The following is a 27,308-nucleotide window of genomic DNA, read 5'->3' on the forward strand; positions in this document are numbered from 1 at the left end:
TTGTATTTTAATGAGCTTTGCTGACACCCAATTTTATTATATCTGGTCGTTAGCACAATATAATCAGACTTGTAGGCAAGGGTCATACGTCCATTACAAATGTGTACTACTACAATTGGCTACTAGCCTGTGCTTTAAAAAGGTCACGTAAATTACATCAACCTTTAATTTGTTTTTCACTTGCATTCATAATTTTTTTAAAGACTGTATTTCGGATTAATTTGGCTTCTTATGCCCGTTCTCCACTGATATTTTCTGTAATTTTGCACAGTTGCAGTTTTTGGAATCACCTTGCAAGAATTGAGGTTGCTTTTTGGATTGCTCCAAGCGTGTCTTGTACGTATATAGGGACTGTAAGGGCACGTGCAAAAGCTCAACGATTTGCGTGAAGTCGACCACTGCGAAAAAAACGATTTATAATAATTAAATATTTAAGTATTACATGACTTTTATGTCATTCAATATTTTTACCATCATCTGCTGTAATGTGCCCGTGTCGGATAAGAAAATCGATCACCACAGGCGCGGAAGTTGTCTTGAAATCTGAAGTAAAAACGCGCTCCACACAGTCCTTTGCTGTTAGCAGCTCGAAGGCCTGGACCTCCCCGTCAGCGTTTTGAGGTACAAAGTCAAGTGGTAGCTCTAAATCAAAAACATATTCGGTGTTGGGAAAAAGTCCTTGGCGGCTTTCAAAGTAAAACGAGACACATCCTGCGGACACCAAATTCTTGACTAGATCACAAGGAATTGATGCCTCCTCTGCAGCCTCCTTAATGGCTGTTTCCTTTATACCAAAGCCGACTGAAAGTCCACCGCCTACCATATTGTCCCACTTTCCAGGCCAGGTCTCTTTTGTGTTTGACCGTTGCTGCAGCCAAATGCATAATCCAAGCGTCGGATGCATTACGTAACCGTTTATATCCACGCCGTACTTGCGTACTCCAAAGAGCGGAGTAGCTGCTCGTTCCATTTTAAGTAAAGCTCTGCAGTCTGCTTTTACCTCAAAATACTCATCTCTCCATCCCTGTAATGCAGGAAAAAGTTCCTCGGATCGCAGGTTACGCAAAACCTTTTCCAGTTGCTCAGTGCGCTCGTTGTAGTCCCGAAAAGCTGGATTTAGCTCTACCAAACCCTGCGGATGTTAAAGTATTTTTACTATCACTCTATATATAGATTGGACTTACCTGTTTAGTTTGCTCACAAGCACGAATGCAAAATACTTCTGGATACTTTTCGAGATGTTTCAAAACATCTGACTTAATAAGACCAACTTGTTGGCCCTCGACCACAAATGGACGAATGTCACACTTATGAAACCCTTTAATAAAAATAAATTTATTAATTAAATTCTCGGTTTTTAATGTTCTTAGTCTTAGCGGAAAATATTTACTCTATATTTAATTGTTATTTTTGAAATTAGCCTAGTTTCGGTCTGTCTCAGAGTCGGGTCAGAGGCTTGAAGAACATTTAAATTAATAATTAAATAAATATATAATAATATTAATACACAATACGATAGCTTTTTTTTTAAATTTTCTTTCTTCCGATGTTGAATAATTATAGGTCAGAGATGAACATGCAAAGCTTTCTTAGACTTCCACCATGACAACTGCTGCACTACGTATATATCCGAAGCTATGGAAAAATACAATATCCGAAAATAATGGATGGGACTGATTTTTATCGTGAAGTTTTCTTGAATAACTACTGCGATTCCGTTATTACCATGCGCCTAGTTCGTTGAAAAGTGTGTAAAGGGTAGAAGGAAGCGTTTCCGCTTGATATGTATATATATTATATCAAGTATATATAATCTTGGTCAGGATCAATAGCTAAGTCGATCTGGCCATGTCCGTCTGTCCGTCAGTCTGCCCGTCCGTCTGCCCGTCCGTCTGCCCGTCCGTCTGTCCGTATAAGCTCCTCGATCTCAGGAACTATACAAGCTAGAACGACCTATACAAGCTAGAACGCTATACGCTATACGCAAGCTATAGCTTGAAGTTGAACTAACTTTTTTAATCGGAATTTTATGGCAAACATACCCAACATGTCGTTTTTCACACGATGAATTTGCCGAAAAAAATATTTCTGTTCCCTAATACAAACGTTAAGTTAAGGGCTGATGATAAATTTTTGTAGATGCCGCGCCGTATAGGTATGATCGGAAATTGGCTAAAGCCCATACTATCTCGAGCATTTCTTTCTCGTTTGGGGCGTAACTTTCTTCTGTTTTATTTAACAGGAGATGTACGAAATTGCTCGGTAACTCGAGCAATGGCGAAGTTTGACGCAAAGGTTTTAAAAAATCTGGGAACGCCAGCACCTCGGAAGGCCATAGAAGGCCTTCAAAGCGTGAGCAACGAGTTCGATCGAAACTCTTTTCGATTGAGATGATTTGATTCGGGCGAATCCCCCGCGGTTTTATTGGTTAAATTGGCTACCTTTGCATAGTCCTTGATAAATTTTCAAATATAATGACGTCATACTAAAGACACTAGAATAATAAGATGCGTAACAGCCATACATTGGTTTTGCACTATGCAGCCACTTTTTTGGTGGCGGCAATAATTGCTCTCTTCCCGCTCGTGTAAAATTGAGAGCATAAAAATCTAAAAATAGAATTCACTTGCTTGTGTGAGTGAAAACAGTAACCAAAAAAGGGTGCATGTGTTCGTAGTTGAGCTAGAAGACGATTTTCGGTCCGAAATCAATTTTGATCTAAGAAACGAATTTCATTAATGTTTTAGTCAATTTCGTTGTAATATGAGCTAATAACATATTTAAATATTGATGCCGTGGCTATTATTTTTTTTGAGAAGTGGTTTTAATATTTTTTAGTTAAAATCGCCGCTCGAATTAGCTACCGTTTATATATAAATATTTTTATTATTAATTATCTGTATTACATATATATTTTTGGTACCCAGGGAGGGGTACCACGGGGTGGACATTACAATTGTAATGGGGTCGTATATTTATATGACCTTCGAGTCGACTTGAAATAATAAATGTTAAACATTAAAATATTTCCATGTTCCCCAACTAAGCTAGTTTTCTAACTATTGCTTTTAGATATAATTTGATCCTTTTTTTAATTCATTTTATTAAATTTTTGTACTATATATATATATATATATATATATATATGTACATATATATTTATTTTTAGTCGTCACTAATTTTTCATTTATGAGATAGAATGCCGAGTTTTGCTTGTTTTTTTTTTGTTTATTAGCTGTCACAGTCCACTTGCAATGCTTAGAAAGTACATTTGTTTGTTAAAGTTTGTTAAGTTTGCTTAAAATATCAGTTTTATGCACATAACAGTCATTATTTGTGTGAAACCATAATGAGAAATCGCTACTTTCATTTGTGCACTTAATGCATTGCTCTACAATAAATTGTCTTATTGTTGTTTTCTATTATTTTTAAAAATATTTTCAAAAACTTTAATGTGTATTTTGCAGATACTTACAAAAAAGAGATCAGATGGTGCCTTTAGTTTTCCAAAGTCCGGTTCTATCGAGTAGTTTTTCTCATGTATGAAATGCTCAAATGGAGCTGTTAAATGCTCGCTTTCTTTTAAAATCAAAAACCTGCATTTATCGCAACTGGATCCCTTAGCAATATATCCAACAAAATATCTACTCGAAGTTAATTCAATGGGTACAATAAATTTAGCGCCCAAAATCCAAAATTGTAGCGCCTAAAAATATCAAATTAGAATATAACAAAAACATTCAAGAAAATAATATTTGCATTTCAAATACTGAAAATTTGTCATTTACATAAGTTTGCATATTTTTTTTTGCTTGTATACTAATAATTTTTACTAATAAATATACTAAATTGTTAAAAAACTTCATATGCAACCCTTGTTTTTTGCAAATTGAATTCTTGAATTCACTTAAGAATCACTAAGATCAAATATATTTTTCACGTCGCAAGCTGAATACTCTATCGACATATTTTCTAGTATAAAGTAATTTATTAAAATAATTCCGTATTATTATGTACATTTATTCACCTATTACTATTTCTATGATGTAATTAATAATTATCATGTTAAGGCAATGCAAGATTAGAGTTTTTACTTTTTACTTGCGAGTACTTTGTACTCGATTGCTAGAGTAAAATTAATATAGATTGAAATACCATAAACTTCTGAAGTGAAGGGCATATTTGGTCAAATTTGCACACATACAGTGCTCGGCTGTCGCTGTGTGCGTACAAGAGAGCTGCTGGCTCTAGAGCGCTCTCTCTCTGGCTCTTGAACAAAAAATCGTATTCAAAAAAATCGTATGGCGTCACTCATCTTATTATTCTAGTGTCTTTGGTCATACCTAGGAAACTCCTTATCTCTTTTACGTTAGTTGGAGGTTTTATTTTCATGTCGCCTCCTACCTTTTTTGGTGGGCTCTAATTCCGTTCGCGGTTACTACATAGCCTTAATAATCCTACCTGCGTTGAAAGGATGTGAGACTTTTGGTTGGTATTTCTTAAGTTGTTGAAGACAGCCCAAATGTTTTTCTTCTTCGCTGAAGACGATTATGTTATCGATGTCATAGCAAATTGGCAAATACAATGTGTTCCTTCAGAACATCTTATATCATTCTTTGGGACACCGCTGGGGTATGTTTTAAACCAAATGGCAGACGAAGGAACTAGAAAGTGGCTCAAAAATTGAAATTGAAAGTGGCGAACATTCGGTAATAAAAAGAGCATTTAGTGCCTCTCTTGCACATTCGGGATGCGTTGCGTTGCACATTGCGATGCGTTTAGAGAACTCCCAGTGTGTAAAAGTCTGTATCAGGGCTTTTAATGCCTTGAGGGTATCATCGCCTATCATATCGTTACAGGAGCTTAGTCCGGGAAGGACAACGAAGGTGAGAACTATATTGTTTCCAATTGTATTAAAAAATGGTCCGGTAAGACGTTGCGTGAATTTCATAGCGCCCGCAGAGACTGGACAAAGGGTGTTGAGGGTTTTTGCACCGGCAGAATTTCTGGAGCTTACACAATTCTTATTAGCGCCGGTGTCTATGAGGAATTGCAACTTGACCCCATTTTTCGTACCATAATCTATGTAGACTACCGCTAGAGAGGTAGACCACACAATTTTCTACCCCGTCGCTAACACATTCCACCTCTTTGCCAAGGGAATTCTGATCGTTTCCTTTACCATTTTTGGAATGTTCTTGGTGATATTCGCTCGCGGCAGAGCCCGATACCGTTAGGATTGGTCCTAAATAGCAAAGCCTCTGGGCTTCATGGAAACGGTTCAGGTTGAAGTTAGCGCTCGGGCTTCTCTTGATGTCGCCGTTCCTTCATATCGTGAGTTAAAATTAGATATGTAGCTTTGTCGTGATTGATTGGTTTTTTTGATTTTGATTGGTTTTTGATTGCATGTCTAACCCCTTGGAATCGGGGCATTCCCCAAGAAATACGTTTCGGACCGTAATACGAAGAACCTACTGGAGCCCTGGAAGAGGAAATCGGGGCGAGTTCGGTTGTCGGTAATTCAAAATTGTATTATCAGGTCATACTCGGTGCGCAGACGCGTCAAGGCTGGCGGTACTTCCTCCACTGGATTGCGCTTCTCGTAGTCCGTTTTTAAGGTACTAGCACCAATTTCCTAATTTCCTGTTTAACCCTTAGGTTAATGGGTCATCAGAGCCATGATCGTGACATCTAACCGAATCAGAACTTCGTATCAATTAATTCCTCTGGAGCATGCGGTGCTGCTGTTGATTCTCGGTCTGTTATCCCGCTTATATCCTCGATTGAGGGCCTTGTGCACTTTTAATACCCGTTACTCGTAGAGTAAAAGATTCGTTGAAAAGTATGTAACAGGTAGAATGAAGCGTTTCCGACCATATAAAGTATATATTCTTGATCAGGATCTATAGCCGAGTCGATCTGTCCATGTCCGTCTGTATAAACATCGAGATCTCAGAAACTATGAAAGCTATAAAGTTGCATGCAGATTCCAGACACACAGACACGCAGCCCAAGTTTGTTAAATTATGTTACCACGACCACACCACCGCCTACATTATTATTAGTCAGGTAAATTTTTATAGATTTGCCAAAAAACTTTTTTCCACGCCCACTCTAACGCTGATCGACTACCTTGTATAGCATGCTCTCTTGTTTTCTTTTGTTTATTGTTGCATGCCAAGGTGTATAGAAATTGTTTGGAAACGAACTGCGGACGAAAGGACACGACTTAAAATGCTCCCCTTAACTGGGTGTATCTGCCCGAATTTTTATATTCTTGTTACTTTCGTTAAGCTTTCTAACCAAAGTCCAAAAGTCATTGCACGTGGCATCGACTTGCAAATCTCGTTAAAGACAACCTTTACTTTGTGGTAAACAATCCTACATTTAATGGTTTTCAGATAGAAGAGTGGGGAAAACCAAAAGATATGTTGCTTGTTATACCACATTCTGTTTAGAACTATAGTTTATTTCCGTCTGAGGTTGTATAGAACTGTAAAGTAGAAGATAAAGAAGAAATGCAAGATCCTACCGTCTGTCCGTATGAATGCCTCGATCTCAGAAACTATAAATGCTAGAAAGTTGAGATTGAGTATGCAAATTCCAGAGACATAGGCGCAACGCAAGTTTGTTTCCAAATTTTGGCACGTCCATTTTATCGCTCACAAACCGCCCAAAAAGGTGTTTTATTAGTCTTGTAAATTTTGTTCGATTTCCCACCAAAAATTTTGGAACGCCCACTCTAACGCTCAGGTTTTGATTTTTTTTCGTTTTATTCTTTGTTGAAAATTGTTAAAATTTCCCGTTCGCACTGCCACTATCAGAATATCAGAATTATCTTATGGTCTAGGAACTCGAATAAAGCGTCCTGTCTCGTTTACACTGCTCTGCACAAAAACATCGGTTTTTATATTTAATATACTTTATAAGGCTCCCAAGGGTCTGAATTCTTAAAGACTCAATCTCTTCAGCAAGTCTATTTGGCTAAAAGGATTGATAACATCGAAGAAACTGGCACGGCGAAAAACCGGTAGTATAATAGCGCGACTGTATCCGCATTGAGAGCAATCGAAACAGCGACTCGGTCTACTCTCGTGACCTCTTTAAATTAGGAAAAAGATCCAGGTTACCGTTCTTTACCGTTCTGGTTACCGACTTTAAATTAAAAAAATATATATTTATATAGATATATATAATATAATGACCATAAAGGACCATTTCGTGATTCAACAGGACTTGATTTACGTGCACTTAACTACTCTCAAATCCAGTACATCCTCGTATCGAATGCCGTTGCATTGGCGTGGGAACAAAGGAATTGCTGTAGTCATTCGTGCACCTAGTTCTCAGCTAGGTTAACACAAAATCAAATTCGTTACTCTACGAGTAACAGGTATAAAAAGTAAACAGAACAATAAAACAAAGAAAAAAAACAAAAAATAGGAACCTTTATTAAAACATCTTTCAAATAACGAAGGCTATGACGCCCACAATTTTTAAAATGACTTCATTCTGATTAAAATTGAAATTGATTCAATGCTTAAGAGATATAAAGAGATATTATAGTCAAAATACTCAAAAGAAGAAGAATACTTTGAGCTCTGCCGTATTAAGCTCACTATAAACTCCTTTGCTACTCCGCAAGGGGAACGTTCTCGTGAAATTAAAACACAACATCCGCGCTATTATATTTAGCCAAAGCTGCATATTAAAGAATTTTACAGGTTTCTTTTGTCATTGGTACTTTCTTTTTTCTACTTGGTTCTGCTTATCACATACGTGTACAAACTAATGCAGTAGTGAAGTGAGACCATGGAAAATAAATCGAAACTTAGTTTTTTCTTATGGTCGGGATGGGGACCCATCTATTTTATATAAATTTATATATAAAAAACTGTTCTCTAAAATATAAATTTAATAACCCTGGATTAGTGGATTTAATGTGATTCGGGAACTGTAAGACATAGAAAAAGTCTCAATCAATATTCAAAGTCTTGACAATGAATAAATTAACCTGTCATATCTCAGTTTAAACTAACATGTCATTTGTTAGTTTAAACTAACATGTCAATTTTAAGATTTGTCAAAAGAATTTTGACAGGATTAGAATTTGTCAAAAAGATAATCCTGAAACGTCGCACTTTTTCAGTAGCCATGTAAATCAAAAACCTGTGTAAAAATATTCGTTCATCGAATCAAATAATATTGACCAAATCGGCTTCATGAAACATCCATAACTTCTCTATAAAGTGAAATTATGAATCCGATTACGATGTATTGTTGCCTATTGCTAATAAAATGATATAAATCTTACCACTGTGTTGGCAGCATATTTAAATAGTTGAATAAAACAAATACGAATTATGAGCATTGGAGTTGGCGTTGCCAATGGTATATCGATAGAAATGATCAATACAATGGCGAGATCCACTCGTCCTGATCAAGATTATATATACTTTATAGGGTCGAAAACGCTTCCTTCGTCCTGTCAGATACTTTCCATCGATTCTAGTATTATAAGTATTCTTCTTTATCAATTACAATTTATTTATAATCTGTTCAAATTTGCTTTTTCCTCGTTTTGATTATTTATTTAGAACAACATTTTGGGAATCCAATGAAGCTTAGGAAAACGTTTAAAATATTTATGGATATGTTAAAAAAAACTATCTGCAAACTTGTAGTTAAAGCGCATCTGTAGACGATATTTGGAATATTAATTGTATGCAAGTTAAACACTAGGAAGCGTTCCGGGGAAATATATAAAACAAGGTTACAGTTTATAAATACATTAAATTTTATTTAATTACAATATTTCTAAGACCGTATACATTTTCGTTTCAGTAAGAAGGCAAGGCAAACATGTTCGGGGTTATCAAAAATGAAATATCCAATCATCGTTTGTAATTCTGCAAGATATAGATAAAATATAATATTCAAATATAACAAGCATTAAAATTTAAAATACAAATTTACATATATATTAATGTATGTACGTATCTTTTCATTTCATTAATGCTGTTTTATTAAAACATTGGGTAAAAAGAAAATAAAATGAGGAAAAACAAAAATTAAGTGAAAGGAATCGAGACGAACAACGCATAACTAAATTAACATAAAATGTAAATATAATTAATAAATGGGTACTTACTTGCAATATACAAACCCAAATTCGAAAGCAGCCACAACATATCTCATCGAGGGCCATCTTAACGGTTAAAAGTTAGAAATGCAAGTGAAACCAATACAATGAAACAAGAAAAGGACACCATGCTTTTTTGTCGAATATTTGTTTGTTCTAATCATTTGCTTTTAAGAGTACCGTGTGTTTTGCACTTGGTTGCTCTTATTACAGGCAGAAAAAAATGTACCTTCGTGCTATATAGGAAAACATAAACGAACTATTAAAGAAAATATTTGAAACTAATATATTCACATTTCAAACATTTGTAGACTTAAATTTACTGTTTGGTACCTAATATCAATAATATTTAATAATATTAATTATTATTAACATTAATATTTTGTATTATTTTTCTATTTCATAACTCGGGATCAATAAAATAGACTGAACGGATTCGGCGATCTTCATTGATTCTCTCCCTTATATAATTAAGTATTACCTTTTTTTTTTGTTTTTTGGACATCATTTGGAGATATGACCATTTTATGACCGTTATGGTAAAGATTTGGTATATTATATTTTTATTTTTTTCTATAGAATACGTTCATTAGAATATACTCAGAGACTGTAATTTTAGTTACATATAATTCGTGAAATCCAAATGCAACGAGATAGAATGCTATAGTCGAGTTCCCCGACTATCAAATAACCGTTACTCAGCTAGTGGAAGTGCGAGCGAGAAATTTCATCATTTTCTGTAAAATCGGTAGATTTTGCAAAAAAATGAAAAAAAAAAAAATTAAAGGTTTTTCAAAAGTGTAGGCGTGATCAGTATCCAAGTCGATACCAAGTCGGCCGTGTTCGTATATCTGCGGGACACTATGATCGTGTAATTTTAATATATATTGTTCTACCCGTTACTCCTTGTTTAAAAAGTTACGCTAGACTGGATTAAAAAGTAAGTAACAAATACAAAGCTTTTCCGACCCAACAAAGCCAATAAACATAATTGCAAACCTAAATAAATAGACGCCTGATAACAATAAACTTGATAAATCATCGCCAGCATTGCCCACGGCTTCGACTAGAAAGCAGATGCTCTCACGAAGGAGAGCTTCCCCTTAGCTGATTGTAGCGGTTGATGTTTGATATAGGCCACAAAAAAGGCGTCCAAAATTAACAACGTTATATAAAACAACAAGATAGAATGCTATAGTCGTGTTCTCCGACTATCAGATACCCGTTCCTCAGCTAGTGGAAGTGATAATTGATCCTGATCATGAATATATATACTTTATATGGTCGGAAACGTTTCCTTCAGCCTGTTACATACTTTTCAACGAATCTATTATTCCCTTTACTCTACGAGTTCGGACATTTCATTTCATTTTTTCTCGTAATTGGCAAATGTCTGATACGGAAAACGGGGTTTGGGGTTAATATGAATCACCAAGAGAAGTGGACTTCCTCCAAACCAAAGCCCAATCTATATTGCGGAAAATTATCTTGATGAAATTTTATTCTAACGCTGATTCGGTTAATAAGTTTGATGAAGCTGACTTACCAGCGCGAGTAGAATGGATCAATTCCTTAAACTTGGCGTTTGATTCGGCGTAGACATCGTTGGAAAAATTGGATTTTAAAGAGTTTTGAGTGACCACCGGTTTGAATTTTCCGCAGTTTTCATGAATGCGAAGGCGATGCTAAACCAAGGATTAGCTGCTCATCGCAAGTCGCTATTTCTGGTTAGAACCGCTGCCCATTCAACATCTATTGATATTACTAACATCCTATTGTGACTGACCGAATTTTCTCGCAACTTTTTCAAATTATCAAATTTGAAATTATCAAAGGTTCTTCGGGAGCTCAGTGACTGCATAAATTCGCATGTGCGGGCAATTGGATGCACTTCTTATTCACATCCTCACTCGGTAACTGGATCAGAGGACGCGTAAAAATTGGGAAGATTATTTATTAATCAATGAGCTGTCTACCTGGGATACCATGGAGTTGTTTTGAAGAAAAAAAAGGAGCAGGATGATAAACTTGGATCAAGCCTTGGTAACTCAAACACCAACTCAGCAGGTGGGAAAAAACTTGCACAAATATAACCAAAACACACTTATTGCTCCTGCTACTAACTCAAATCAACAGGTTTGTTTATTTTGCGATGCGATGGATCATTAAATTTTAAATTTGAGTCCGAATCTTCGATATAGAGAAGCAAAGAAGTTGCAAAGGTGCCTTGTTTGCGCAAGGGGCATAGTTTGCAGCAACGCAAGTCGACTCACTGCAGATGACACATTTACCTCAATAGTAAAGCGATTTTAAGAAATTGAAGAATAAACTTCGTCAAAGCCATCTTTGTTGCCGGAAGACTTACGATGCGAGCAACTATTCATTGCAAAATAGCACTTGAATTGGGAATGGTCAATACTCTGTTCGTCTCTTGTCTACTTCAGGATTCGAATCTCTAGGTGATTCCTATTGCCTGGCTCGTCGTTGTTTCAGGAGTTTGGAAGCTAAGCTGGATAAAAACCCAGCCCTAACAGCTTAGTATTGAGGCATTTTTACGGGAGTACATCGATCTACATATCTCTTGTAACAAAGGAACTATCAGTACCACAATTCTTTTTGCCTCACCATTGCGTATATAAACGGGAGAGCACGGGCACAAAGCTTCCTGTCTTGTTTGATGGATCTGCTAAATCGACTTCTGGTAGCCCTCTAAACGACTTACTTCTTACAGGGCCAACAATTCAGCAAAAAATCTTTAATGTACTGCTTCGCTTTCGATTTTTTAAAGTGGATGTAAGATGTACCGTTGCGTGCGTGTTTCATACCCGGATGACATTTTGCAGTGTATCGTTTGGCAAGAGAAGTCCACGTATGAGTTGAGTGTTATTAAATTGAACACTGTGGCTTATGGAACCAAGCCAGCTGCCTTCTTGGTTATAAGAGCCATGAATCAGCTCTCTTATGATGAGGAAGATTTCTGTGTGGATGATTTAATCTGTGGAGGGGACTCAGTTGAGGTGATAGAAATTCGTAGTCAGGTGAAGGAACTATTGTCGCGAGGTCAATTTCCAATCCGTAAATGGTGTTCGAATGAGTCAGCAGCCCTAGAAGGAGTCGGACTGCGACAAGGAGCAGTTAATCAAATTTGACGATGGATCGGATATCGCCAAAGCATTGCAATTAGCCTGGGATCCAGCATCCGATCAATTTCTATTTTTTTTTTTTTTCGAATACCATCCAATTGTCAAAAAATTTAAGATATTTCTGTAATCTCAACAGAGCGCTCTGCAATCTCGTCTATTGTGTTGCCGTGTATAAGGCAACTTCCGATTGAGTTTAACGTATTCGTATCAAACAGAATCGGTTAAATTAAGGGGCTGACGAAAGACATGACTTGGCATCACGTTCCGACGAATTTATACCCGCAGACGTCGGGTCGCGAAGATGTACCCTGAGAGAATTGCTGGAGCATTTCCTTTGGACTAATGGGCATCCATACCTTTCGCAAAGCTCGTCGAATTGGTCGTCCCTGTTAGACGCAGTAAAGGGTCTGCCAGAGCGCCGTTCTGCGGCTCTAATTGGAAGCGTTTGCATTGACAATTCATCGAACTTATAATTCCTCAACTCTTTCGATAAGTTGCAACGTGTATTTGCATACATTCATCGTTTCATTTCAAATTGCAGAGCCAAATCTATGCCATTAAAAGGCCGTCTTTCAGTGGAGGAGATTAACTCGGGAACTGTTCTTCTCATGAGCATCCAACAGGTTCACTTGGCGAAAGAGTATGGATTCCTTAGCCAGGACAAGCCGTTTTCACAGAAAAGCAAACTGGTTTCGCTTAGGCCTATACTCAGTTCCAATAGGTTACTTCGAGTCGATGGAAGGCTTCAGAATGCAAATTTGAACTACGATACGAGGCAACCGATACTTTTACCAAAGGATCATCCAGTCAGCAAGGCACTCAATGTTTATTATCATAAGAAATACTTGCATGCTGGACCGCAGGCGTTGCTTGCCACAATACGGCAAAGGTTCTGGCCGAAGTTCGTTGCTAGCGTCATCAATAAATGCGTCCGATGTTTTAAAATGAAGCCTGTGACTTGGGAGCACGTAATGGGAAACCTGCCAGCAAATCGAGTGCAGCTTAACAAATACAAAGCTTTTCCGACCCAACAAAGCCAATAAACATAATTGCAAACCTAAATAAATAGACGCCTGATAACAATAAACTTGATAAATCATCGCCAGCATTGCCCACGGCTTCGACTAGAAAGCAGATGCTCTCACGAAGGAGAGCTTCCCCTTAGCTGATTGTAGCGGTTGATGTTTGATATAGGCCACAAAAAAGGCGTCCAAAATTAACAACGTTATATAAAACAACAAGATAGAATGCTATAGTCGTGTTCTCCGACTATCAGATACCCGTTCCTCAGCTAGTGGAAGTGATAATTGATCCTGATCATGAATATATATACTTTATATGGTCGGAAATGTTTCCTTCAGCCTGTTACATACTTTTCAACGAATCTATTATTCCCTTTACTCTACGAGTTCGGACATTTCATTTCATTTTTTCTCGTAATTGGCAAATGTCTGATACGGAAAACGGGGTTTGGGGTTAATATGAATCACCAAGAGAAGTGGACTTCCTCCAAACCAAAGCCCAATCTATATTGCGGAAAATTATCTTGATGAAATTTTATTCTAACGCTGATTCGGTTAATAAGTTTGATGAAGCTGACTTACCAGCGCGAGTAGAATGGATCAATTCCTTAAACTTGGCGTTTGATTCGGCGTAGACATCGTTGGAAAAATTGGATTTTAAAGAGTTTTGAGTGACCACCGGTTTGAATTTTCCGCAGTTTTCATGAATGCGAAGGCGATGCTAAACCAAGGATTAGCTGCTCATCGCAAGTCGCTATTTCTGGTTAGAACCGCTGCCCATTCAACATCTATTGATATTACTAACATCCTATTGTGACTGGCCGAATTTTCTCGCAACTTTTTCAAATTATCAAATTTGAAATTATCAAAGGTTCTTCGGGAGCTCAGTGACTGCATAAATTCGCATGTGCGGGCAATTGGATGCACTTCTTATTCACATCCTCACTCGGTAACTGGATCAGAGGACGCGTAAAAATTGGGAAGAGTATTAATCAATGAGCTGTCTACCTGGGATACCATGGAGTTGTTTTGAAGAAAAAAAAGGAGCAGGATGATAAACTTGGATCAAGCCTTGGTAACTCAAACACCAACTCAGCAGGTGGGAAAAAACTTGCACAAATATAACCAAAACACACTTATTGCTCCTGCTACTAACTCAAATCAACAGGTTTGTTTATTTTGCGATGCGATGGATCATTAAATTTTAAATTTGAGTCCGAATCTTCGATATAGAGAAGCAAAGAAGTTGCAAAGGTGCCTTGTTTGCGCAAGGGGCATAGTTTGCAGCAACGCAAGTCGACTCACTGCAGATTTTATCGCATTAAGCACCACTCATTTTTGAACATGAATCATGATGCGGATGGGACATTTCACCTAATTTTCAACTCCGTCATGTGACCCGAACTTGAACTCTTAGCCATAGCCATCTATTTCATCAACATAAGTATCATGTACTCATTCATCATTCATGGTGTTCGAATGAGTCAGCAGCCCTAGAAGGAGTCGGACTGCGACAAGGAGCAGTTAATCAAATTTGACGATGGATCGGATATCGCCAAAGCATTGCAATTAGCCTGGGATCCAGCATCCGATCAATTTCTATTTATTTTTTTTTTCGACTACCATCCAATTGTCAAAAAATTTAAGATATTTCTGTAATCTCAACAGAGCGCTCTGCAATCTCGTCTATTGTGTTGCCGTGTATAAGGCAACTTCCGATTGAGTTTAACGTATTCGTATCAAACAGAATCGGTTAAATTAAGGGGCTGACGAAAGACATGACTTGGCATCACGTTCCGACGAATTTATACCCGCAGACGTCGGGTCGCGAAGATGTACCCTGAGAGAATTGCTGGAGCATTTCCTTTGGACTAATGGGCATCCATACCTTTCGCAAAGCTCGTCGAATTGGTCGTCCCTGTTAGACGCAGTAAAGGGTCTGCCAGAGCGCCGTTCTGCGGCTCTAATTGGAAGCGTTTGCATTGACAATTCATCGAACTTATAATTCCTCAACTCTTTCGATAAGTTGCAACGTGTATTTGCATACATTCATCGTTTCATTTCAAATTGCAGAGCCAAATCTATGCCATTAAAAGGCCGTCTTTCAGTGGAGGAGATTAACTCGGAAACTGTTCTTCTCATGAGCATCCAACAGGTTCACTTGGAGAAAGAGTATGGATTCCTTAGCCAGGACAAGCCGTTTTCACAGAAAAGCAAACTGGTTTCGCTTAGGCCTATACTCAGTTCCAATAGGTTACTTCGAGTCGATGGAAGGCTTCAGAATGCAAATTTGAACTACGATACGAGGCAACCGATACTTTTACCAAAGGATCATCCAGTCAGCAAGGCACTCAATGTTTATTATCATAAGAAATACTTGCATGCTGGACCGCAGGCGTTGCTTGCCCAAATACGGCAAAGGTTCTGGCCGAAGTTCGTTGCTAGCGTCATCAATAAATGCGTCCGATGTTTTAAAATGAAGCCTGTGACTTGGGAGCACGTAATGGGAATCCTGCCAGCAAATCGAGTGCAGCTTAACCCAGCATTTCATACTACCATGGGTGGACTATTGTGGGCCAATTTATCATAAGGCAGAGACCAGAAACAAGGCACCCTATAAGTGCTATATCGCCGTCTTAGTTTGCTTTTCCACGAAGGCAGGTCATTTGGAAAGTTGTCCAGGATCTCACGACGGATTTTTTCATCGTAGCGCTGAGAACATTCATCAGCGCCCGAGGCAGTCCGCGTACTATTTGGAGTGACAATGCTACAAACTTTTTCGGTGCGAAGAGCGAGTTTGTCGAACTGCGAGAGGTATTTTTAATGGGATCGATCGGAAGTTCATCCCACAGCGTGCCCCGCAATTCGGTGGCTTATGGGAGCCACCTCTCTCTCTCTCTTGCGTATGAGATTTGTGTCATCCTTAACTCCCGTCCACTCTGTCCAATTTCAGAAAATTCTGCAAGATAGAGCTGCGAGTATTTGTGCCCACTGCAAGAAAGGAGCAAGTGGCGCGTCGATACATCTAACATCAAGGTTGGAAACATAAAGGACAGCATAAACATAAACATAAGGAAACATAACATAAGGACATAAAGGTAAGCTTATGCCTATAGGTTTATATTTTGAAGCCCAGTTTTCGCTTAGGCAGTCTGCATCTCCAAATAAAACAGAGCATACATATATTAATATTAATATATGATAACCTATTTGTGCGTTCCCATTAATTATAAACCTAAAGGTGGCATATTGTTGTCATCCCAATAAACAATAATTTTTTAATTATTATTTACGTTTTTAACAAAGATTTTTTTAATAAGCCCAAAAGTTTTTAAATATGGATTTAAGATCCATGACATCCGTGACAGTTTTGGGCGGTAGAGTGGGCGTGGCACAACTATTTTTGGCAAATCGATAGAAATTTACCAGACTAATAAAAAAAATAAATAAATATCCAAACATTTTTCAAAAGTGCGGCCGTGGCAGTTTTGTGCGATTTGTGGGCGTTAGAGTGGGCGTGGCAACATTTAGAAATAAACTTGCGCTGCGTCTATGTCTTTGGAAGCTGCATGCTTAATCGAGGCGTTCATACGGACATGGCCAGTTTAACTCGGCCTGAGCACGAATATATATATGTACAAGTTAACACGGTTAATGAGTAAACTTAAGTCGGTATAAGTTCAGGGTCGCTACCCTAGTATTTTATATGCAGATTCAGCATAAAAGCCTTAGGGGCCGTGCCTGGTTCCCAACGGTTTCCCAGTATTGGGAGATATGCAGTTTTTGCTAGTGCCAGCACTTTGCTGGACGAGCGGTCGGCTTGCCGGCCGCGAATAGCTGGAGTAAAATAGAATAAGTTCAGTTTGATTTCAATTATAATAAAGAGCACACGCTCAACAATCCTACTCTAGCGAAGGCTGCATATTTTATATTGGTTGGCTAGCCTTAAGGGCAGTTAATAACGGAGAAAGTTCTCCCAACATATACTAAACCTATACCAAGCTGCGCAACGAAACGTTGCGCATCACGAGCAGAGAAGATCTCCGCTCCCCTCCCCGATCGAGAGGACGACCAAGTCGGGCTGACGTCATCACCCCTTCCCGTCGGACTGAGGCATGGGACAACCAAGGGAAATAACTAAAACATAATTGGCACCCAACAAAAGAAGAATTCACGACCCCCAAAAAATGTAAGTGGGCTGATCAAACATAATACAGACTCAATACACAGGGAAAAAAATAAAAATAAAATATCCCTACTTATTATTTAACAAAAAAATTTTTTTCAATACTGATCCCTACAAATTATTTATCAAAAGATTTTAACACATTAAATTTAAATAAGTGTGACTGTAAAGGTGACTCGTATATTAAGGCAAATATTAATTAATTCTGTAGAATTGAAATATTCGGCCTGTCCATAATTGTGCTTAGTGTTACCAGGGCCTTATGAGTTTTCTAGGCCCATATAGGGAAAAAAAGCGCGATTTAGATAGTGATAGTGAAGAGGAGGAAAAAAACAAGTACACAATGAACGCGGCCCAGATTGAAATGTTAATTCAGGCCGCCTGGACCAATCAGGAACAGAGGCTCAGAGCCGAGTTTGCTGATCAAATTAGTGCTGTTAATCAACAGTTGAAAGATTTGCGTGTAAAACTGCCAGTGGTAGAGACCTACCAAAGAGTATCTGTAAAACCGAATGTAATTTAGGAATTTAAATTAGTTACAATTATTAGGAACAAAATAAAAGGGCCAGCGCGCGCTGCTAGTTTCACATAACACAGTGCTTAACTTTCACGCCATTTTGGCCAGACTAGACTGCTCCTATGCACACAAGACATCCTTGCGCCTATTACGACAGGGTCTTGAGTCGGTCCGTCAGGGCGACCAGACCCTAATACAATACTACGATGAGGTCGAACGAAACTTAACCCTCGTTACTAACAAAATCGTCATGACATATGATGACGAAAGAGCCACATTGCTTAATACAGAGGTTAGGGCTGATGCCCTACACGTATTTATTTCAGGTCTAAAAAAATCCCTAAGGGCTGTTGTTTTTCCAGCACAGCCCAAAGACCTGCCAGCAGCACTGGCATTACCAAGAGGCAGAGGCCAGTATCGAGCGAAGTATGTTCGCGGCCACAGAATACTGATTTCCACAAGAGCCACCGCGCGCCTGAAAAACAGGGCATAAATTTTGATGTCGATCACGGCCCAGAAAAAAACCCCCACTATTTCAAAAAGCCAAACAAGAATCAAAATAACGGTTCATGTCGCAAACAGGACGACTGGGTCCCTGATCCCAAACAAAATCAGTCCATAGAACCAATGGACATAGATCCATCGTCTTCAAAGTTTCGACTCCCCACAAACTTTAGGCAGGGAAGTAGTAAACATGCCCCTAAAAGATCAAACTCTTCTGAGAGAAAATCTGGCCAAAGGCGCCAGAGGGTTTTCAAGGTCGTACAAGCCGCTAACGCGGAGGAAGATGACGATTACGAAAACGCGGCTGTAGCCGCTCTCAATGTAATTGAGGACGACAGTGACTCATTGGAGTTCAACGACCTCATTAATTTTTTAGAGGAAGGTCCCGCTTGCCCTTCATTGAACGAAGGCTGGCGGGGAGAGTTTTAAGAATCCTCATAGATACTGGAGCGGCAAAAAATTATGTAAAGCCCCTAAAGGAGCTCAAAAACATAACGCCTGTCGACTCCCCATTCACTGTGAGTTCCATTCATGGCTCCAGTAAAGTAAAAAGAAAGTGCCTAATGCACATATTTGGCCTAACGGCCCCATTCTTTTTACTTGATACCATTAGTACATTTGATGCCATAATAGGTTTCGACTTGCTAACGCAGGCCGGAGCAGCATTAGATTTACGCAACAACGCAATCAGGTATGGAAACGTATCTGAAAAGCTAAAATACCAGGAATGCGATAACGTGAACTTCACAAACATCGATGACGTGGAAGTCCCAAGTTCAGTGAGAGCTGAATTTAAAAAAATTATCCTTAAGAGGAAACAAGTGTTTTCGCACTCTAACGAGGCGCTGCCATTTAACACCTCGATCATTACCACAATTCGTACGGAGACTGACGAACCCGTATACTCCAAGCTATATCCTTATTCCATGGGAGCAGCGGATTTTGTTAACGCAGAAATCAAACAGCTGTTAAAGGATGGCATTATTCGGCCTTCTAGGTCGCCATTCAACAGCCCAACATGGGTTGTAGACAAAAACGGGACCGATGCCGACGGCAACAAAAAAAAAAGACTGGTAATCGATTTCAGGAAACTGAATGAAAGAACCATTGCCGATCGGTACCCTATGCCAAGTATTGCTATTATTCTAGCGAACTTAGGAAAGGCAAAATTTTTTACTACCCTAGACTTAAAATCGGGGTACCACCAGATTTATCTGGCTGAAAAAGACCGCGAAAAAACTGCTGTTTCCATAAGCGAAGGAAAGTATGAATTTTGCCGTCTACATTTTGGACTAAAGAATGCAGGAAGCATCTTTCAAAGGGCGATTGACGACGTGCTTCGCGAGCAAATCGGGAAAATTTGTTACGTCTATGTAGACGATGTGATAATTTTCTCCGAAAATGCTGCGGACCACGTCATACACATTGACACAGTTCTTAAATGCCTGTGTCAAGCCAACATGAGAGTGGCCCCAGAAAAAACCAAATTCTTCAAAGAAAATGTTGAATTCTTAGGTTTTATTGTCACATCTAACGGAGCCAAAACAGATCCGGAAAAGGTAAAAACCATACAAGAGTAAACTGAACCAAAAAATTTGTTCAGCCTCAGGTCTTTTCTTGGATTGGCTAGTTACTACAGAAGCTTTGTCAAAGACTTCGCTTCTATAGCTAGACCACCACCAGCCACTCACCTTCGCTGTGTCCGAGCGGAACACTAACGCTAAAATAAAACGATGGAAAGCATTCATCGAAGAACACAACGCCAAAGTGTTCTATAAGCCTGGAAAGGAAAATTTTGTGGCCGACGCCTTGTCCCGTCAGAAAATTTATGCCTTGGAAAGTGAACCCCATTCCGACGCAGCCACTGTGCATAGTGAACTGTCGCTGACCTATACGGTCGAAACCACCGATAAACCTTTGAATTGTTACAAGAATCAAATAATCCTGGAAGAATCAGGCCAGCCCTCACGGCGACATTTTATTGTTTTTGGAAACATCTCCCACAATTTTTATGTCTTTATTCATGCACCTTATATTTAAGCATACTTATCTTTATTAGAGGCACATTCAATTTATCCTTCCGCTTTCTTACAGGATTGCCAGGATTGATATTAATTACGTTAGCTATAGTTAACGCTAGGGTTACGGACTACTCTCATGCTAATTACATCCCCATAACACACGGTGTTGCACTGGTGTGGGAACAGAGAAATTGGCTTAGGCATTCTAGTAATTTGTCCGAATTCGAAATGATGATAGAAGAGACTAGTAGGTTGTCCGAGCTGTTTCCAGAGTCGCATATGCGAAAATTGTTAGACGTCGATACCGACCATCTCAGAAGTTTATTGTCCGTATTGAAAGTACATCATAGGATTGCCAGAAGCCTAAACTTTCTAGGCACCGCACTTAAGGTAATAGCAGGCAACCCCAATGCCGCCGATTATGAAATGCTAAAAATATCCGAATCTCGATTAATAGAGTCAAATAACAGGCAAGTGGTCATTAATACGCAAACTCAAAACAAGATTAACGAATTAATAGAAGCAGTTAACAAAATCATTCGAGCAAAACAAAATAATATGGTTGACACTCCCCACTTGTACGAGGTACTCTTGGCTAGAAACAGAATATTAATAACCGAAATTCAAAAAATGCTTACCGTCACACTGGCAAAGCCAATATCATATACCCTGCCATTCTTAACCATAACATTTTGAAGTCTGTATTAATTGATCACCCCACAGAAGTCCCCTTTATAAGCCTAATAGAGGCATCTAATATTAAAGTCTTCCAGTCCGATAGTATTATCCATGTAATAATTGCATATCCTAATATTAAAGCCACTTGTAGAAAGGTTACAATTTTTCCTGTATCACACCAAAACATCATTCTGCAATTAACGGAGAACATAGTAGCGGAATGCAACAACGACGTTCTGGCGGTCACCGATTGCGTATCAACAACTTACGCTTCGTAAGTTAAGCTGGCTAACCACGATACCTGCGCTCGAGGCCTGCACGCGGGGAGCACTGCACAATGCAAAACGCAGGCCAGCCATTTAAGCCCCATCACACTGGTAGGCGACGGCGTAATAATAATCAACGAGTGCCCAGCTAAAGTCAGCACTGACGACGGTCCTGAAATAGATACCAACGGCTCACATCTAATTATGTTCGAGCGAGTGGCTTTCATCAACGGCACCAAATACGCTAACCTACGTGAAGCCTTCAAGAAAACACCGGGCATGGCTGCGTCCCCATTGCTAAACATCATCGGCCACGATCCCTGGCTAAGCATACCACTTCTCCAAAGGATCAACAACGAAAATTTGGAGGTTATCCAAGGTCTTAAGAAGGAAGCGAAATCGGCTGGAACTACTGACATCTGGTTTGCAGTCGGCGTGGGAATCAGCGTTTTCATTAGCTGCTCCATCCTGCTCAACTTGGTGTTGAGGAGGAGACGAGATGCGAGGGAAATACAAAAGGTCGTTGACAAGTTCCAGATGACCGAGGACGGTCATACTTCAAGGGGGGAGTAGTTAACACGGTTAATGAGTAAACTTAAGTCGGTATAAGTTCAGGGTCGCTACCCTAGTATTTTATATGCAGATTCAGCATAAAAGCCTTAGGGGCCGTGCCTGGTTCCCAACGGTTTCCCAGTATTGGGAGATATGCAGTTTTTGCTAGTGTCAGCACTTTGCTGGACGAGCGGTCGGCTTGCCGGCCGCGAATAGCTGGAGTAAAATAGAATAAGTTCAGTTTGATTTCAATTATAATAAAGAGCACACGCTCAAGAATCCTACTCCAGCGAAGGCTGCATATTTTATATTGGTTGGCTAGCCTTAAGGGCAGTCAATAACGGAGAAAGTTCTCCCAACATATACTAAACCTATACCAAGCTGCGCAACGAAACGTTGCGCATCACGAGCAGAGAAGATCTCCGCTCCCCTCCCCGATCGAGAGGACGACCAAGTCGGGCTGACGTCATCACCCCTTCCCGTCGGACTGAGGCGTGGGACAACCCAGGGAAATAACTAAAACATAATTTATATTGTATGGTCGGAAATGCTTCATTCTGCCTGTTACATACTTTTCGACAAATCTAGTATCCCCCTTTACTCTTCGAGTAACGGGTATAAAAATTGTGTTCTTGTAAAAATTTTAAGTTTTTTTCAACATGCTATAAGGCAAATGTGTAAATGTAGGGATATCGTAGAGAATGTATTGATGGAAGGATTGTTAATCTCAGCGTAGACGGAGAGATTTCTTTGCCAGGGATTCAGAGCTGAGGCTAAGCTGTTGTGTTTCGTTTCTGTGAACGAATAGCAGATACTCATAGTCGTGGCAAAAAGCGTCATTTTTGCGAGAATCGCAAAGCATAGAGAAAGCCATTTGCATCTATATTTTCAAGCAAGTGAGCTGATACTGGTCTCTAAGACGGAAAAAACATCGTGGACAGGTCTTTAGAGCATGTTAAAAATACTGCAGAGCATAGGGTAATCGATCACTGAATGTGTGCACACGTATGCTCCTGTATTGTAAATTTGACAAAATATGCCCTTCACTTCAGAAGCCTATGGACTTTCAATCTATATTATTTGTACTCGATTGCCACCATGTAAAAAACTCGAATTTTGCATTGCCCTAACATGACAATTATTTGAATACAGAAATAGTAATACAAGTAGATGAATAAATGTAGATCATAATAACTAATTAATTTTATAAATTACTTTATACTAGAATAATTGTCGTTAGGGTATTCAGTTTGCGACGTGAAAAAATATATGATGTTAGTGATCCTAAGGTGCTTATGTCCGCTGATCCTGCCTCAAGTATTATTTGTATTTGTAGTAATTTTGTAAATATTAATTTTTATACCAGTTACTCGTACAGTAAAAGCAAAGACACTAAAATAATAATAAGATGCGTAACGGCCATACATTGGTTTTGCACTATGCAGCCACTTTTTTGGTGGCGGCAATAATTGCTCTCTTCCCGTAAAATTGAGAGCATAAAAATCTAAAAATAGAATTCACTTGCTTGTGTGAGTAAAAACAGTAAACAAAAAAGTGTTTGTGTGCGTAGTTGTGCTAGATGACGATTTTCGGTCCGAAATAAATTTTGATCTAAGAAACGAATTTGATTGTTTTGGTCAATTTATGGCTAATAAAATATTATTATTATTATTTTCAAAAAATCGGAAGCTAAATCAGAGCATAAAAATATGCTCCTTGGCGAATTTAATTCTTGTCTTTATATATTTTTTTGTATGCTATATATATTCCACAAATATTTTTTTTTTTAATACGTCCCCTTATTGTCCTGGAAGACACATTTACTCCTTAGGTTAATGAAATTTCATTTCTAATCGCCCTTTAACTTCTTGCATTACCATTGTTTTCAATATGTTTCAATGCGTTATAAACTATTTTTTGAGAGCAGCCAAGATCCTTTGAAATGGATGAAATTGATTTTTCCGCTGATTAACTCACATTTGGCCAATTTACGCATTTAATTAAGTTTTATTGGAAAAGAGCAGAAAAAACTATAAATAGAACATCTTATGGAATATAGGCATGAGGTCTGCACACGCACGCTGTAAAAATGTTTGAGGTTTTTTGTATTTTTTTTGGAATTATTTTAAATAATTACTGTATTTTTCTGTTTTTTTTTTTTTTTTTTTTTTTTGGCACGTCGCAATATTCGGTTGAGCTATGAAAAATCTCGTCGGTATAAGCGGTTTGTCGCTAAAAGCGGAGACGTACTAACCGGAGGTCCTTTCATATAACTTTGTATGGGGACCATGAAAAAAAAGTTTAAATTGTTTCAAAAGTTTGGGCGGTTTGTGGACGTGGCAAAATCATTTAACAAACTTGCGCTGCGTCTATGTCTCTGAAATCTGCATAACTAATCTCAACTTTCTAGCATTTATAGTTCCTTATAGACGGATCTAGCATACCCCTTTACTCTACAAGTAACGGGTATAAAAATATAATATAAATAATAAAAAAGGAGCAAAATAAAAAAAAAGCAATAGTTAGAAAACTAAAATAGGGAAATGACGATGTAAGTTAAATAACTTTAATAACCTTTTCTTAAGTTACTAAGACATAGATCGGTACAATACTAGAGTCCAACAATAATTCACATTCTGATTAGTAAATCTTCCTAGAGCAAGAGCATGATATGAAAGAGCAATGGCCTGGGAATTCCTGCAAAAGTATTATATATCATATATGTACATAAATACATATATCTTGATCAGATCTCTAACCAAGTCGATCTGGTCATGTCGACCTGCTCATCCGTATAAAGTTCGAACTCTCGGGAACTTTAAATGATATAATCTTGGGACTTGGATTACAGATTATAGTGACGCCAAATTAATTAAAAGTATTAGAAAAGAAGTCATAGTTTTGTTGTGTTTGTCATAAATTTTATTTTATTTATCTTATTTGATTTTTTTTAATGTAATATTACTGCAACTAATGTTTAAATACCAGTTATTCCTAGAGTAACCCAAAAAAGAATGTAAATTCCGTCTGTCTAGAGACGTTGATTTCTTTTTATTTTGTTATTTGTTTTGCAGATTTCTATCAATAGCCAAAACCAATTTCGGCTGCGCCCGCAAGCCACCTGAGGATTTTCCCAAAAAAATTTGGCCTACACGAATACCGGTAAACCGCACACAGCCCTTACGCCCAATATTTTTAGTTAATTCTAACTAACAATTCCAACAAATGTATCTGCCACCTGGTTGTGCTACTAGCAATCTCGAAAGGATTATTTTCTTAGCAAATGAAAATCTCCCACCAGCTGAGTCTCTGAAAGTCGACTAACTGAAGAATAGCATCCTTTCCCTTTTTAACATAGGTTTGGCAGAGGCCTCTAGTTTTGGGAAAAAAATTGGAGTATGGGGCTTTTTTCATAGCACGACCATCTCACACAACTAACAACTCCTATAGATGCCCAAAAATCATCACCTGACACTAACGCACTTTTCACATTTTTGTTTTTCAGAAGAGGCATACAAATTGTTAGTTTAGGAAAAGTGGAATAGGTATCACCAGTAATAATTTTTGGACATCAATTAATTCGTTGTTAATTTTTGAAAATCGGGGCCACATTTCCAATTGTAGTTTGGTTGTTAAGAAACAACAGCTTGCAAAACGCTATAACTCGATTTAACACAGTACAAACACTTATTCTTCGTTTTATTCGATATCGATAGAATAACCGCTAAGTTTATCTAGGCTTTTAAGATGATAGCAAATGGCAATCCCCAAACCATTAATATATGAATAACATCTAGTTCTCGAACAAGAAGTTCTTAAGGAAATATAAGATAAGGTTAAATACTAGAACCAATTAGTATAATTATTTATTTTAAAAAACATTAATTGGCAATGTTTAATATATTTTTACCAGAAGTAGGGAAAATTATTGGCTGGATTTCTGGCTGTCCTTTTCGAGTAACGAGTTTGTAAACCACATCAAAGAACACGCCCGTTGAATAAATTCACAAAGGTCGGAAGTCCACAAAGTTGGAGCAGATGAGTTCGGTGGTGCTGAATGTCCAATTTATTTATGGTTGTATTCTTGCTGAATATTCGCCTTAAGTCCGACGCTAATTTTATAAAAAAATTAAACAATTTTGGGCACTAAAAATTGTCTTGTTTTTGACATATTTCCGTACAAGTAGTTTGGAAGTTATCAAGAAAAAAAACCGACAGCAAAAGAAATTCGACTAAAAATATACACTTTTTAAAATATTCTTTTTCGATACGCTGCAATAAAAAATGTACCACGAGAGAAAAAAAATATTTATATAAGCGTACTGAACTATTATATATTAGTATGTACGTACTTCATTACAATTGTTGATATCAGTACTTTCGTATGTTAAAGATGATATTGTATGTACATATGTAATCACTTTTTGTTTGATGTGCAACACATGCTCAGTTTGTAAATCGGATGGACGTCATTGTAAGCTATTTTAGTTATTTATATTTGATATTATGTACATATGTATATATATATGTAGTGAGGTAACTTTGTCTAAAAATGATCTTGCTCAGAACCTTCCTCCTAGTTATTTGAGAATATTCATACATACATATGTATGTACAACCATATCAACTGGAACAGTTAAAGAAAATCATTGATATATGTATACGCATACATGTAGTACCTTCAAAATGTCCTAAGCTATTTTATACTTACATATCTTTATTTTGTTTGCCTACATATGGAAAAAAAAGTAATCGATAAGCCCCATTAACTATATACATACATAAATCTATGTTTCGAGTCTTAAAAGTATATATAGTTAATGCTGAAAACCATAACATTAACTTAGTTAAGCATTGGTTTGCTTTCTTACCTGAAAGGTAAAAGTTGTTAAACTTTTGCGCTAAGATCAGCAGCCGCGATAGCTTTACTTCGGTTGAAGACATTTAAACTATGTAAGTTCTGATCGTATGTAGAGAAAATAGCTCTACTAACGCCGGTTTATTTTGTACCGCTTTTCCAAGGAAAAAGTTTGTTTTTTCGTTATAGCCCACAGCAAAAACTTTAACAACCACTTTCAACGAATTTGCTAGATAATTGTTTACTATTTTAATCAATTTTGAAGTGGCAATTCTTCATCAACCAAAAGGAGCCCAAAAAATAATGATAACACAGACTGAACTAACAAAGGTGAATAATGTAGAGCTTCACTCAATGGTCGTAAGCGTTTTCCAGCACTTAATGAGGACAAGAGATTCCGTATAGAGATGCTCTGTTAG

The 27,308-nt window shown here is 38.0% G+C and overlaps 1 protein-coding gene across 1 annotated transcript; it reads right to left on the minus strand.

Moving 5' to 3' along the window:
- On the minus strand, window positions 1-27,308 carry LOC26526232 (uncharacterized protein YJR142W). The gene is made up of 4 exons (XM_015157276.2): window positions 26,903-27,308; window positions 1,185-1,318; window positions 472-1,132; window positions 1-398 (listed from the first exon to the last, which is right to left on the minus strand). Exons 1-4 carry the CDS (start codon window positions 26,973-26,975, stop codon window positions 217-219), a joined length of 1,050 nt encoding a protein of 349 aa, XP_015012762.1. The 5' UTR covers window positions 26,976-27,308; the 3' UTR covers window positions 1-216.

This window comes from Drosophila erecta, unplaced genomic scaffold (assembly GCF_003286155.1).
Source record: "Drosophila erecta strain 14021-0224.00,06,07 unplaced genomic scaffold, DereRS2 tig00000246-arrow-arrow-pilon, whole genome shotgun sequence".
NCBI lineage: Eukaryota > Metazoa > Arthropoda > Insecta > Diptera > Drosophilidae > Drosophila > Drosophila erecta.

What these genes read in the sequence shown, in the direction of transcription:
- LOC26526232 (XM_015157276.2), bottom strand. Translation starts at nt 26,975, where the DNA reads ATGTCTTCAACCGAAGTAAAGCTATCGCGGCTGCTGATCTTAGCGCAA. An exon ending in TAACAACTTTTACCTTTCAG is followed by an intron (nt 1,319 to 26,902) that starts GTAAGAAAGCAA and finishes TTTTTATTAAAG; the next exon opens with GGTTTCATAAGTGTGACATT. An exon ending in CTTGTGAGCAAACTAAACAG is followed by an intron (nt 1,133 to 1,184) that starts GTAAGTCCAATC and finishes TAACATCCGCAG; the next exon opens with GGTTTGGTAGAGCTAAATCC.